Source organism: Platichthys flesus, chromosome 9 (genome assembly GCF_949316205.1).
Source record: "Platichthys flesus chromosome 9, fPlaFle2.1, whole genome shotgun sequence".
Lineage (NCBI taxonomy): Eukaryota > Metazoa > Chordata > Actinopteri > Pleuronectiformes > Pleuronectidae > Platichthys > Platichthys flesus.
The window spans coordinates 12,452,625-12,467,851 of record NC_084953.1 but is presented as its reverse complement, the minus strand read 5'-3'; the positions used below and the strand labels follow the sequence as shown (position 1 = coordinate 12,467,851).

At 42.2% G+C, this 15,227-nt stretch overlaps 1 protein-coding gene across 1 annotated transcript in view; it reads right to left on the bottom strand.

The window, feature by feature from the left end:
• obscna (obscurin, cytoskeletal calmodulin and titin-interacting RhoGEF a) overlaps window positions 1–15,227 on the bottom strand; it is a 40,388-nt gene that overhangs the window by 8,237 nt on the left and 16,924 nt on the right. The window contains exons 36-66 of the mRNA XM_062395653.1: window positions 14,867–15,133; window positions 14,391–14,657; window positions 13,847–14,113; window positions 13,337–13,603; window positions 12,813–13,079; window positions 12,419–12,685; window positions 11,896–12,162; window positions 11,419–11,685; window positions 10,933–11,199; window positions 8,662–10,836; window positions 8,482–8,554; window positions 8,289–8,395; window positions 8,091–8,203; window positions 7,768–7,968; window positions 7,533–7,615; window positions 7,146–7,319; window positions 6,858–7,017; window positions 6,631–6,732; window positions 6,275–6,439; window positions 6,006–6,164; window positions 5,688–5,865; window positions 5,002–5,115; window positions 4,754–4,921; window positions 4,330–4,432; window positions 4,109–4,238; window positions 3,520–3,625; window positions 1,719–1,827; window positions 1,275–1,405; window positions 1,071–1,183; window positions 687–855; window positions 393–480 (exon numbers count right to left, since the gene is read on the bottom strand). Coding sequence (XP_062251637.1) covers window positions 393–480; window positions 687–855; window positions 1,071–1,183; window positions 1,275–1,405; window positions 1,719–1,827; window positions 3,520–3,625; window positions 4,109–4,238; window positions 4,330–4,432; window positions 4,754–4,921; window positions 5,002–5,115; window positions 5,688–5,865; window positions 6,006–6,164; window positions 6,275–6,439; window positions 6,631–6,732; window positions 6,858–7,017; window positions 7,146–7,319; window positions 7,533–7,615; window positions 7,768–7,968; window positions 8,091–8,203; window positions 8,289–8,395; window positions 8,482–8,554; window positions 8,662–10,836; window positions 10,933–11,199; window positions 11,419–11,685; window positions 11,896–12,162; window positions 12,419–12,685; window positions 12,813–13,079; window positions 13,337–13,603; window positions 13,847–14,113; window positions 14,391–14,657; window positions 14,867–15,133 — 7,324 coding nt within the window. The remainder of the gene's footprint in view (window positions 1–392; window positions 481–686; window positions 856–1,070; window positions 1,184–1,274; window positions 1,406–1,718; window positions 1,828–3,519; window positions 3,626–4,108; window positions 4,239–4,329; window positions 4,433–4,753; window positions 4,922–5,001; window positions 5,116–5,687; window positions 5,866–6,005; window positions 6,165–6,274; window positions 6,440–6,630; window positions 6,733–6,857; window positions 7,018–7,145; window positions 7,320–7,532; window positions 7,616–7,767; window positions 7,969–8,090; window positions 8,204–8,288; window positions 8,396–8,481; window positions 8,555–8,661; window positions 10,837–10,932; window positions 11,200–11,418; window positions 11,686–11,895; window positions 12,163–12,418; window positions 12,686–12,812; window positions 13,080–13,336; window positions 13,604–13,846; window positions 14,114–14,390; window positions 14,658–14,866; window positions 15,134–15,227) is intronic.

Sequence of the window (15,227 nt, the reverse complement as noted above, 5' to 3'; positions counted from 1 at the left end):
TTATATGGACACCAACATTAACACAATTGATTTTCTATTCTGAATAAGACATTATTATTTTATGATCTCTACACGAGTTGCTAATATTATATTCCTTTCATATTCCTGCTACGTCCCACTAATTATTAACACAAAGACGCAGGGAATGCATAGTCAAAGCAGTTGTAACTATCATTTGTTGATCTTGAAAAATGCTTTGATTACTCAAATAGGACTTTACAATGCGATTATGACTTACATGTCTACATAATGAGACTGGAATACGTCTACTTGAAATAATTTTATAAGGAGTTAAGGTAATCGGAAAAATACAGTTTAGCAGCATCTTATACAGACTATTGTTTTAAATGGGTTAATGTGGTGTCTAAGTTAAGAATTGATAAAAAGGTCACCTTCCAATTTCCTCATGAACATCGTAGACAGAGAACAACTTCCTTCTCTTCCCCAGCTCCACCTCTCTCTCCTGACACTCCAGTGGACCTAGAGACAAACCACAGCCTGTGAATGAAGTTGATCAACCACACAGACTGGCAACATTATTTTTAAACTGGGATCACAGATTGTACCATTGCACAGTAGACGGGTCTACTATTGAGGTAATGACGACACTCCACTTATCCGACATGCTTAATGATAAAGATACATTGACCAGTTGTGATGTGTAACAGTGCATGCTGTTGTCTCACCTTCCTCCACTGTGAGCTGAGCCTGGCACGAGTCATGACCAGAGCTGTTGTAGGCGAAGCAGGTGTATGTGCCGCTGTCTTCGCCCTCGGAGCAGACTACGGTCAGTGAGCAGCGGGCACCATGCTGTGCCATCTCCACATTCTCATTGGCTGCAAGCTCGTCTTCATCCTCCAATCACAAAAGCAGGGTTTTATCACAGATCAACAAGGTGCGTTTCATTCAGGGCCACATTGTGACAGATAGAATTGCGCTAAACATTTTGTGGTTAAATATTGCTCGATAAAAATAGCCCAAAAAATAATGGGTTGTATTGAAGGAATGTGATTTTTACCATACGATGAAATCAATGGCATTTGGAAGCCACTGATCTAAAGTGCTCCTACCTTGTACCACTGGATCTGAGGGGCAGGCCTCCCTGTGATGATGGCAGTAAACGTAGCTGATTGACCAGGATCTACACACAGGTCTTCAGTGGGCACCTGGATGGAGGGAGGAGCTGAACAGGCAAACAGAACTTGATGAACATACTGAATTAAGTAGGCGTTATACTCTTATTGTATAAAGTTTTGCTAATATGTAAACAATACCGTCTGTAATTTCTTGCATGGGTTCAGAGATGTAAATCTCCTCCTCCACTTCCTCCAGGTAGAGATGCTGCTGAACCGGCTCATCCATGGGTGTGGTGGCGGCAACGGTCTCTTCAGTGCTACACTCTGCTCTGGAGAAAAAGAGAGGATGTCAATCACAGGGTTGATATTCAGAGACAAACAACTATCTACACTCAAATTCACACTACCGGCAATCTAGAGTCAAATTAAAAGTTTATTTAATACTACTCATTTTTCATAATACCATTTTCAAAACACCATTTAAATCGACCCCATATACATTTTAACTATTAAGTACTCATTTCACTGAAGAAAAAATTATTAAACTCAAACATTTACTAATCACAGACATCGTGCTGATAAATATCCGTCGAAGGAAAGGGAAGGTCAAAACATATATTTTAAAGGTTACCCTTAACTTACTGTTCAGGGTTTCCAGGAGTGAAAAGCATCTTGGCGATAGAAGTGGGGCTAAAATCAGTCTGTAACCACTTCTTCACAAAGGCAGTGGACCAGCCCTCTGAGTCTGCATCTATCAGGACCAAAATGACACTCAGCAAGAATATGTGGATCACAGATTTAAATAATCTTCAACTACGTTTTAAAGAATTGTCACTGGGCTTTGGTTGTAATAAATATATTGAAACATTGGAAAAAAGGAAAGGTGGAAGAGTACATTACCTGACGTACCATGAGCAGTTTTATTGCATTTCTTACCTCGAGACTTGAGGGTTTAACCCCATTTAACCACCACACCAACAGGACGTGGGAACATGCCCACCCCTGCATGGGCGTTATGGGAACACCTGGCCAGCACATGACCATCTGGAGTGAAGAGTTAGCTGAACATGCGTTGGGGGAAAAAGGGGAATGTTGAGTGGTTATTTGTTATCGTGACAATGATGACTTGCATGGAACAGTCCATGTGGGAAACCTCCTCCTTTAGGGCTAGTAGAGGGAAGATGGAAACACATTTAGGTTATGCACAATGAGAGGGAAAACATGGTGAACCAATGTCCAAAAGCCAGAATAAAAAATATGTGAGTGAGACTTCTTTACATTTCACATAAAGTATATCATTTGTCAAACTTAAGGCAGTTTTCTCATCAACATCAGCTTATAATTCCAATATCTGGGGAAACTCCTTCATTTATTTAATTATTCTAATGTATTTATGTATGTGATAGTAACAGTAAATGTTAGTAACATAGGTTGAAAATCACTGTATAATATAGGAAAGTAACAGTGGCATACTTGCCAACTTTATATTTAAATGGCCACAGTTCGTTATGGCACCTCAGGGGCTGACTTTTGGATGATAACATGAATCTAATGGAGGAATATGATCCAGTCTGTATCAGTCCATGTCTTGAGTGGAAGGTGGAAACATGATGAAAAAAACAAACAGAATCATTCCATATAAAAAATACATCCAATTTTATGGGTGAGAGAAATGCACTGAAATACTGTATGGTGTTTAAGTTGAATTGTTGCCACAAGATCCCAATGGTTTATGGCAAATACAAGCTTGTTTTGTTAGAAATCATTAGATAGGAAAGAAAATTAGTCGAAAAGATTTGGTGAATAATGACACGGTCTCACGACCAGAGAGCTAATGTTAGAATTCAGGTTAGAATTGGCTATGTGTCGGTATTAGAGATGGTTATGTTTAGGAATGGGTTTGGTGTAATGTGGTGTCATTGCAGCATTCTGGGAGAGAAGTAACACACTGAAGCTTATATTAAGCACTTAGCATTTGCATGATTCAAAAAATGAAAACAAATTAAATTAATTTTTGCTTTTAGTATTTTAGAAATTCTGTGATATAATGCAGTTAATAGTTCTAAATTCACATTTCAGTGCAGACACAAACTACTACAAACTCTGTGCCATAACCCGAGAGGATCTTGTGACAGCTGATATGGTAGTTGAAAGTACTTATGATGTGAGTGTTTGTGAAATGGTGAAAGAGTAAAAAACATAAAGTTAAATCTCAAAATGAAGTAAATTTGTTCGAATGGATGAGGGGTTGGGGTTGAAAGAGGATCTGATGCTAATGGGTGTAGTTTGTTGGAAAGTGAAGTCACATGATGTAATGCAGAAAGGGCAAAGTACAACTGGACAATGGCATGTGCTTCGTCCCGTGTGGCAGTGTGGAGCGACCACATGATGGTTTCCATCACATGTGGAGGGTATTTACCTTCAGCAGCTCTGCTAGTCCTACCTTTAGGGGGCAAGTCCTGAGGTTGGTCGTTCTCATTGTCAGTCGGTGGCACATAAGCCGGGCACAGGCCAGCTTTACACTTGACACAGCCAAACTCGTTCCAGAGCTGAACAACAAAACATTGACAAACTGAATCAGAAAATAGCTTCAGTGATCCCTGGGGCAAAATTGCGTCTTGAATACTTGATCACTCCTCACCAAGTATAGAACTATGTGCAGCGCAAGAAAAAGACAACAAATAGAAATTAAACACAATTTTGGTACGAGCATGTTAAAGTATTACAATATTTGCATCATAATAAAACCTAGATAAAAAGCTGAATAAGAACATGTGAAAATACAGGATATACAACAGATGACAAATTATCATAAATGTAGGTGTTATGTGATGAGAGGGCAAAATAAGTCCAGGGTTGGTCTATTGTCTGACTCGTCGAGGGAGGAATTGTAAAGTCTGATGACTGCTTCCTGTGGTGTATCATGGTGGAATAAGTCTGTTTCTGTTACTGAATTTTAAAAGAAGATCTCTAACAGAGATGATGAGGAGGATCTTAATTGGTTGTAGGTGTTAAGGATATCTGGTTTGTACCTCACACTCGTACTGTCCAATATCCGCCTCTGTTGCCCTGATGATTGTCAGACACAATATTCCACTCCGAACATCATTCAGGATCAAGTATTTCTGCCGGTCAGCCAACTCTCTGCCGTCCTTCAACCACCTGCGACAGATGGATGCGTTTTAAAGACACAGTGACTAAAATAAAAATCACATAACAACCACAGTATGTCTTCTGTTTATCTCCCACATGCCTGATTCTGGGTAGAGGAGTGCTGAGCGTGGAACACGTGAACTGGATATCCTCTCCTTCTATCAGACACGCACTCTCCAGCCGACTCACAAATCTGGGTGGAGCTGCAGAGGACAACATTATATAAATAAAAATCAAGAAGGATAAAAAGTACATTTAATTGTCACCTGTGTCCTTATAATTACAAACTGACCAACAATGGCAGTTAAAGAATATTAGAAGCATTCGCAGTTATACAAGTAATAGCAGTAGAATAAATAGTGGTAGTATTTAAGTTTGTAGTAGTAGAAGTAATTGTGACTTAAGTGCTCATATCTGTCCTGTGCTCAGAGACACCACACATATTGCATGTAAAGAATTTAACCACAAACACACAAACTGACGCTTTGGAGAGAAAAACATCTGAAGGGTCTCCACAGACTCACCCTGCACCACAACCTTAGCCAGAGTACCAGCAGTGCCCATGGAGCTGCTAGCGTAGCACGTGTACTGTCCGGAGTCGTCTGCGGTGAGGCTGTCCAGGATGAGACTGCAGGTGGCAGAGCGGTCCGCTGTGATAATATGACGGGGGTCGTCCTCCAGAGGATGGCCATCTGAGGAGGAGTAAGGTATTTAGATGAAGAGGAAAATCAACATGGGTAACAGTGGGTTCATGTACAAGTTCCAAACTGACCTTTGAGCCAGTTGATCACTGGTTTGGGCGATCCTGTGACCTTGCATGTCAGTTTAATAGTCTGTCCTATCCTTGTTAAGCAGTCAGACAACAGGGACTCGAACACTGGTGGACCTGTTGATGAACCAGAAACAGAGGAATTACACATGAAGCAGTTGATGAAAATGTTTTGGCATTACGAAAAATAATGCTGTGCCCCTCAACAACTCTGTGAAAAGGCAAAGATTTGCAACACTATGCAACTTTATTTTTACCTTTAAATAGCAGTGTCCAAAATTTTTTGGGATGGTCACTGACTCGGAATAAGGAGAATGGACTCTCTTTTATTCCTTCTCCTAACTTTGAAGGTCTGTTTCTGATCTATGTAATGTAATTGACTGATAATCAATCTCAAGATTAGTGCAAAACTATAGATCAGTTAAAAGGACTTAGGTCATAAAAACTAACTTTTATCTCAGATATTCAGCAAGGAAACTTCTAAAATACCAATAATTCTAACAGAGATGGTTGAATTTGTTAAAGCAGCAGCTCTTCTGGTTCAAGAAGCAGAGGATCCTGGCTAATATCCACTGTTCAGTTGTGTTTCAGTTCAGTCATTGGAACTACACCGGTGAAGATTGACTGGCTTTGTTTTCTCTACGCATTCAGCCACAAAGCCTGGCATGTTTTATCTGGTGTTTACTTACTGTTGGTGGGCAGACTGGAGCGCTGCTGGAGCTCCTTCAGGTCCTTGAGCCAGGGGAGTTTAGCCAGTGCGGAGCGGCCCTGCAGGGTGTACCGCCGCACTGAGCCCCTGTGCTCGTGCCATAAACCCCAGGACTTTTCATCCCCGACCACAGTCTCCTTTATTTCCACGTCATTCAGCTGAGTAGATCAGAGAAGAGAGTATGAGAAAGATGAGTGAGTAATAGTGTTAGGTCACAAGATGGAAAAAGAAACGAGAGGACACTGTAGTACAGAATATGTAATATCTTTTTTGGATTGACACACAAGTTTTACGTTACCTTCATTTTGTTCTTGAAGGTGTAGGTGACAATGTTCATGCGTGTGTCTCGTTTCAGTTTACACAGCACAATGCAGTCCTTGAAGAGAAAGACTTGTCTCTGATGCCCTCTAGAGGCCGTCTTCATTTCTGGAGTATCCTCCCACACTGTGAAGACTCCCTGGATGAAAGACAAGGCAAATGGATACAAAAGAGTTATATGCAACTGCAGACGTTCATATCAGACCATGAGCCAAACCTAGAGTGTATTACAAAAACATCTGTAGTTACCTGTCGCACAGGTTCACCCAGGGCAGTTAGAGGAGCAGGGTAGTTCTCGATGAGGGACACCTGGTGCAGGTTGTCAGACCTCCAGGGCAGACAGGACACCAGGGAGAAGGCATCCTCCAACAGACAGCAGCTCTGACCACTTTTGGCTTTGTTCTTTATCAACTCCTGCCAATAAACAGTTTTCATTTACATCTCATGCATTCAGCTGACACATTGCAAGAAGACACTGAAATGTGAGCAACAGCATAACAAGCACAAATATTGACATACATTTAGTTGAAATACATATCCAGTCTACAAATATTCTGGTTTTGACAGTGAAATGCAAAGTAAAGAAACAAAAGAGTGAAACTGACCTTCAGTAAAGCCTGGTAGGTTTGAATCCTCTCCACTGGTCTCTGGAGGAAGGTGAGCACATCCATGTAGGGAGCATCACGCTGACTAGACTCTGTTAACTCCTGCAGTGGAAAGAGTAAGATAAATGCTTTAAAAAAAACATTTGATAATTGTTGATGCTGATCATGCTGGTATTTGGCAGCTGTAGTTTCCACAGTAATATCTATGTTTAGGTTTTTTTGAATACCTTGAAATACTGCTGGGTAGCCTTGTCAGCGACGCAGGCTTCTGCTTGTGCTTGTCCCACTATGTAGTGAAGATACTTCTCAAAGTCTTCAGTGTGTTGGATCAGATGCATGGCCACGTCATCATCTGTGGCACAGCCTCTTAGACCAGGCAGGATGGACCTGGAATGAAAGCAATGAGAGGAGGCGTCAGTAGAAAAAACACACAGTGCATAAGGAGAATCGAAGTAACTGAGAAAAATTGGAACGCATTAAATCAAATATAGTTTGATATATTTCTTGTGCGTTACCTGTCATGCAGCAACACAATGTCCTTGATGTTTCTGAAAATGATCTCTTTCTGTGCGAGGATGTTAATGGGGATGTGGCGACTAGTGTCCAGATAATTCAGCTGGTGAAAGGTGAATGTCTTCATCTCCTTCACAAACTCCTCCTCTCCATCAACCAGGCCTTGGACCAATTGACTGAAGAAAGGCAACATTTCATTCAAATTGGAGATTCATCAGCAGTTTGCCTATGATTTTTTTTTTTAGAATAAACACATTCTCTATAATCATAAAAATGGTTCAATTTGTCCAAATACATGTTACCTATACATTTGTATCAATCTAATTCACATAAACTACAAGTGACACCAGTAATTTAAAATGTCAGCATGCAGTTGTAGGACAACGGACCTCAGGGCTCTCCTGTACTCTTCTCCTGAAGACCCTATTCCATCAAGATCCTCTTGAGGTGCTCTAACTTTTGGGAAAGTCTCCTGTTCAAAATGACCGTCATGGTTAATATTATTGAAAGCCTTTCCATTGGTAATTACATATCAAAGTTGATGTCTCTGTCTAAAAAGTCTGAACTTAAATGGTTAATGTTTCAGAATGCAACAGGCTGAAGTTCTGGATTTACACATCCTACCATTCTCTTCTTCTCTAGGTAGGCTGGACACACCCATCCTTGTCGAGCGGGGCTAGTTTTGGTGGGCTTGGTCCTCACCAGCCACCTGTCAGGGTGAACAGAGTCCAGCACCTCCACAAACTGACCCTCCTTCAGAATAAAACTGTCCTTATTCCCACTGTTAGGACTGCAGTCCGCTCGAGCCACATACATTTCAAATGTCTGAGGGGGGAAAAAGCCCATGTTTTATATCATATTTGTTACATTTATGTTTACAGAGCACACAGAATAGGTCAATAAATATAGTATTTAGATGCAACATATAGCAAAACATGCAAAAGTACCTCTCTGCTGTCCTCTTCACCTTCTGATTCTGATCCAGAGACGGTACTAGCTAAGGGTGTGTGGGCACGATGGTGCTTTGGAGATTGTGTCCTCATTTTGCCATCAGGAGCCCCTACAAATAAAACAGTAAAGTCAGCTCTAGTATATCTGAAACCATTGGTGTGGAAGTGGAAAGATGAACAATCAACATTTCTTACCTATGACCTTCAGTAGTTGCTTAGGAGGTTGTGGAGCAGCCATCTCTTTATCAACCTTTGGAGATACTTGGTCTTCTAAAATTGGTATTATCACAGGGTCTTCTTCCCTGTGATAATATTATATTTTTATGAACACAAAATACACGATTAGCAATAAAATATGTGGTGAAAACAATTTCTTCTACACTCTCACCTTGGAACAGCAGGACTAGTCTCAACAGGTTCCGTTATATCAGGAGCTGTATCATAATCAGACGGACTCGACACTGGTGAACGCAAAGAAAGACATATGTAATGTAGTGTAAACAGGTGGCCAAGCAAATTGACCATACACGTCTACAGGCGATAGATTGGGTATAGGCAAATTACTCACTGGAGCTGGCAGCAATAAGAGATGATCCTCTCCTTTCTTGCAGACCCGTTGGTATATCCTGCTCCGTCAGGTTGTAGGCCTCCCACAGAGAGACGCTCACACTTTCTACATAGTTTGCAGAATCTGTAGCTGCAGTTGGAATCGGTCCTGGACTCTGGGGAGTCGGTGCTGCAAGTTGCAGAGGAGTTATCGCTGCAAGCGGTGGGTGTACAGTCTTCTGGGCTGCAGGAGCAGGCTGCTGAGGCTGCACTACTGTGACGTTTCCATTGTAGGAGGTTACACCAAACTTATTCACCACCTCACACGTATAGATTCCACTGTCACTCGTGGTCAGGTTCTTGATCACCAGCGTGCACTCACCATTTGCTGTGGTTCTAGAACGGCAGCGGTGGTCATTAGTGATTTCTGTGCCTTTTCTCAGCCAGCGCACCGTGCTGGGTTTCCCTTCCACAACACACACTAGAGTGAGTGTGCCATGAACATCTGCACTCTGGTTCTTGAACACCTCTCTAAAGACAGGTCGCATGTCTTTGCGGGCTTTGTATCCTTTAAAAGCAGCCTGGATCTTGACCGCAGCCTCTTTCAATTGTGGCTCATCCTCCACGCTGATGTCGAACTCTGGTGAAGCCTCCTCGGATGGTGGCGTCTTCTGGGGGACATTAATCGTAGGAGGACTATAGGATTGGGTTGATCCCTTAGTAACAGAACCAACGGGCGTGATCTCGCTGTGGTTCACCGGTATCTCGGTCAAAGCCTCTAAGAAAGTTTCATCCTCAGAAATGTAGAGAAGGGGAACATCCTCTAGCTTCTCTGTCGTCTGTGGCCCTTCCTCCCTTCTCCTGGGCTCGACTGCCAATTTAATTTCCTTGTCAGCTTCAGTTTCCTTTCTCATGGGTTTCACCGGTTGTTTTATCGACTGTTTGGTGTTTTGGTCTCTCTCTAAAGCTTTCACAGGCTGCCTGATGTTCTCGTCCGTCTCAGTGTCTGTTGTTACAGATGGTTTCCTCTCAAATCGGGGCTTCTCTTTGACCTCTTTAACCACAGGTCTTTCTGACTGCTTTATTGGCTGATCATCCTTTATTTTAGCTACACCTCCTGTTAGCTCTTGTCCTTCGTGATCTGTCTCCGTGTCCCTTGACAGTTGTCTCTCCGTTCCTCCCTTTGCTTTACTTTTTATCCTCACAGGTGGTTTTGGAGCCTCAGCCTCTCTTTCTGAAGGCTTTTCCTGTTGTTCTACTGAAGCTTTGTCCAAGCGAATTACAGGAACCTGCACCACTGGCTTTTTTTCTCTTCCTGCCTCTTGTTGTTTTAAACTCTCTTTCTGTTCGTGGTCTTTTTGTGAATCGTTTACAGTTGTCTCTAATGCATGGGGAATTACCTCCTCAGTTTTATTCACAACAAACGCAGATGATTGTTTTCTCTCTGCTGTCTTTGCTTTAGATCTGACTGGTGGTTTTAAAGGTTCCTCTTCTGTCTCGTCACCTTCCTTCATTGTATACTTCACATGTTCCTTTGTTTCTTTCCCCATTAACCCTTCTGGCTGCTTCACAGGCCCTTCCTCGCCGTCCGTCCACTGGATTATTCCTGGAGGTTTCTTCTCCATCACACTTATCACCTCTGAAGGCTTTCCTGGTTGTTTTAAGCTCGGCCCAACACCACCTTCCCTTTCCTGATACATTAATACCGGCTTTGTCTGTTCAACCACAACGTCATCCAGAATCCTCTCTGACTGACGTAATTTAAGATCAGCTTGAACTGCGTCCTCTGAATTCCTTCTGGGTTGTTTCTGCTCAAGCAAAACTTCTTTGACCGGCCTGATATCCATCTCCGGTAAACTCACAGACTTATCAACCTTCTCCTCATTCTTTTCAAGTTGTGTTGTATTGTGCACAATATCAAAATCGTTCTCAATAGATTTCACAACGTGGTTTCCCTTTTGGTCTTCTTTATTCTCCCCCAGAGACTTTTTCAGATCCATCAATGGCTCAACATCTTTTTCTGAATTTGTAATAGATGCTTTTCTGTTAGCTCTCTTTTTGGGCTCTGGAGGAACAGGTTTGGTCTCTGGGAGACCAGAATTCTCATTATCTGGAGAAGGAGTTGTTTTGGAAACAGAGCCCTTTACTCGAGGTTGTAGCGTGGGAGGCTCTGTCTTTGGTGGAGTAGATTGTAGCACTTTGCAAAAGATAGAGATTTATTTTTTAACAACAGTATGTGTGTTCGAAGCTTGTAAAAAAATATGGCAACTTAATTTGTTCCTGATCCACTCACCTTTCACTGTCACAGTTGCAGTGGTCTCAACACTTCCTGCTTGACATGTGTAGCTGCCACTGTCCTCAGGTTTGAGATCCTTGATGTGCAGCTGGAGGAGGCAGCCATCTTGTTTCATCTCATACTTCCTGTTTGGTCTCAGTGGCAGATTGTTCTTCCTCCATTGCACCGACACTCCAGGCTTCGACACCTCACAGGATAAGGAAGCTGCACCTCCCTCCTCAGCCTCCACACTTACTAAGTCTTTCTTGAAGAATGGAGGCAGCTCTAGATGGGTTAGAAGAAAGCAAAATATGACTGGAGACAATGCCAGATAAGGTGGATTTCATCTTTGAATTTAGCCTACACTGTATGTGGCCAATTGTATGAGCTCCAGACATTTCACACAACCACATCTAAGTATACAACTCCTATCTGCTAGAGTTTGAGAGATAATGGAATAACATTTCTCATGCACATGAGAAATGCACCCTGACAAGCACACACCTTTCACTGTCACAGCTGCCGTCGTCTCTGCACTTCCTGCTTGACATGTGTAGCTGCCACTGTCCTCAGGTTTGAGCGCTTCAACATGGAGCTCGAGGAGGCAGCCGTCCTGCTTTATCTTGTACTTCCTGCAGGCTTTTAGCAGCAGTCTGTCTTTCTTCCATTGCACTGACAGCACAGGTTTAGATACCTCACAAGACAAGGAGACTTCACCTCCCTCCTCAGCCTCTACACTTTGTAAGTCCTTTTTGAAGAAAGGAGGGAATTCTGGGGGGAAAAGGCAAGTAAAAACTGCATCAAACATTTGTGAGGTGGATGAAGCTTCAAACCTCAGTGAAAACCGACATTTCTTTAAACTGAAGTTTTTTTCTCCAGGCTTCCTTCATTCTAAATTGGAGGGTTTATAATGCAGTTTAGGTAAGAAACCCTTAATAAAATGAATGTTCTGATACAGTCACAATCCTAATGCACACTCACCTTTTACTGTCACAGTTGCACTGGTCTCTACACTTCCTGCTTCACATGTGTACCAGCCACTGTCCTCAGGTTTGAGATCCTTTATGTATAGCTGGAGGAGGCTGCCATCTTGTTTCATGTCATACTTTCTGTTTGCTCTTAGTGGCAGTCTGTTCTTCTTCCATTGCACTGACAGCCCAGGTTTTGACACCTCACAGGATAGTGAGGCTGTACCTCCTTCCTCTGCCTCCACATTCTGCAATTCTGTATTGAAAAATGGTTGGATCTCTGGGAAATACAATAAAGTATTAGATAGTTTCAGAAAATTACATGAGAAATAGCATTTGAGACATTCTCAAGTTAAGGCTAAAAAAGATGCATAAAATATTTTTCGATAAATAAGTGGTTTTTGCTCCACTGAGAAATACTGAGCTTCACTAAATTCAGGTGAACAATGATTTCAAATTTACTAGCGTGATTAATCTTTCCCAATTTAGAGCTTTCTGACACCATAACACTTTTTGATTTCCAAATGCGGCCATACCTTTTACTCTCACAGTCGCAGTGGATGCTACACTTTCTGCTTCACATGTGTAGCTGCCACTGTCCTCAGGTTTGAGATCCTTTATGTGCAGCTGGAGGAAGCAACCGTCTTGTCTCATCTCATACTTCCTGTTTGCTCTCAGTGGAAGTTTGTTCTTCTTCCATTGCACTGACAGCCCAGGTTTGGACACCTCACAGGACAGTGAGGCTGTACCTCCCTCCTCTGCCTCCACATTATTTAATTCTTGATTGAAGAATGGAGGGAGTTCTGGGGACAAACATTGGGGGCTTATAAAACAGTCCAGGTAAGATAAAGACAACAGCTAAACATATTATATGCAGCTTTAGCTTTAAAAAATCCTGAAACAGTCAGTGTTATGGAAATGCGGTCACACCTTTGACAGTCACACTTGCGGTGGTCTCTACACTTCCTGCTTGACATGTGTAGCTGCCACTGTCCTCAGGTCTGAGATCCTTGATATGCAGGTGGAGGAGGCAGCCATCTTGTTTTACCTCATACTTCCTGTTTGCTCTGAGTGGCAGATTGTTCTTCTTCCACTGCACTGACATACCAGGTTTAGACACCTCACAGGACAGGGAGACTTTATCTCCCTCCTCAGCCTCCGTACTCTGCAAGTCCTTCTTGAAGAATGGGGTAAGCTCTGTGAAACATTGTCAGAAAGAGGGGGACAGTGGATTAACATCATTGAAACCGTGCCTAAGACATTTCCAGATGTGTCTCCCTACATGTGTCTACATGGCGGACAGGTACCAATTCCTTTGATTGAACTTTAATGATTGCCAGAAACTTGAATCCCTCACAAAATGGAATTTAAATGACAATAAAATGAGTTCTCTGTGACCTGAGAGTATTGTTGATATGGTAACATTTTGTTGCACATTGCCAAATTGCACACACCTTTGACAGTAACAGTTGCGGTGGTCTCCTCACTTCCTGTTTGACATGTGTAGCTGCCGCTGTCCTCAGGTTTGAGCTCCTTGATGTGCAGGTGAAGGAGGCAGCCATCTTTTTTAATCTCATACTTCCTGTTTGCTCTCAGTGGCAGATTGTTCTTCTTCCATTGCACTGACACCTCCGGTTTCGTCACCTCACAGCACAAGGAGGCTTCACCTCCCTCCTCAGCCTCCACATTTTTTAATTTCTTCTGGAAGAATGGTAACAGCTCTAGGTATGCACCACAGAGAAGAACAAGACATTATTCATGGTATGCAAATGAGACCTTGACATACATTTAGTTTTCGGGATGCGAATTCGCTTTCATTTAATGGGACTTTGCTACAGTGAAAAATGTATTGAGTTTAAGATAATTCAGACGATAATAGTTACGTTTTTGAAACTTTTATGCAGTACACCCTGATATCCGAGAGTTTGTAGATTAATTACACTACCGCACTCACAAGCACACACCTTTTACTGTCACAGTCGCAGTGCTCTCTACACTTCCTGTTTGACACGTGTAGCTGCCACTGTCCTCAGGTTTGAGTTCCTTGATGTGCAGGTGGAGCAGGCAGCCATCTTGTTTCATCTCATACTTCCTGTTGGCTCTCAGTGGCAGTCTGTTCTTCTTCCATTGCACTGAAACTTCAGGTTTAGACACCTCACAGAACAGGGAAGCTGCACCTCCCTCCTCAGCTTCAACACTTTGTAATTCTTTGTTGAAGAATAGAGGAAGCTCTGCAAAATGGGTAAGGAAGAAAAAATAAACATTATGCATCTTAGGTTTAATTTGATAATAGATTGCATGAGATATAACAAATGCATAGCAGACATTATCAGGAGTTGTTCAACCAGGCTGCAACACAAATTAAATTATAAATGGTGAAATTGATGTTATCTCATCATCACACCTTCTAGAAACTTGAGGCAAACTAAAAAACTACATTTTTGTTACGATGTTAAAAGTTCACAGAGCAAATACTCAAATATTTTCTCATTGGTCAAATTCACTCACCCTTCACTGTCACGGATGCAGAGGTCTCTGTAGCTCCTACTTGACATGTGTAGCTGCCACTATCCTCAAGTTTGACCTCCTCCATGTGGAGCTCAAGGAGGCAGCCTTCCTGCTTCATCTTGTACTTCCTGCTGGCTCTCAGTGGAAGTCTGTTCTTCTTCCATTGCACTAGCAGACCAGGTTTAGATACTTCACAGGACAGGGAGACTGCATCTCCCTCCTCAGCCTCCATACTCTGTAAGTCTGTCTTGAAAAATGGAGGGAGTTCTGGAAACAAAAAGCAAGAACAAACTGTATCGAACCGCTGTGAATTGGATGAAGCTTCAAACCTCAGCGGGACCGACATTTTTGAAAACCTTATTTTTTTTCTCCAGGCTACCTATATATTAAGTTGGAGGGTTTATAATAAAGTATATGTAGGAAACCATTGTTAAAAAGAATGTTCTGATACAGTCAGAATCCTAATGCACACTCACCTTTCACTGTCACAGTTGCACTGGTCTCCACACTTCCTGTTTGACATGTGTAGCTGCCACTGTCCTCAGGTTTGAGATCCTTTATGTATAGCTGGAGGAGGCTGCCATCTTGTTTCATGTCATACTTTCTGTTTGCTCTTAGTGGCAGTCTGTTCTTCTTCCATTGCACTGACAGTCCAGGTTTGGACACCTCACAGCACAGTGAGGCTGTACCTCCTTCCTCTGCCTCCACATTCTGCAATTCTGTATTGAAAACTGGTTGGATCTCTGGGAAATACAATAAAGTATTAGATAGTTTCAGAACATTATATAAGAAATAGCATTTGAGATATTTTCAAATTATGTCTAAATAATATGTAAA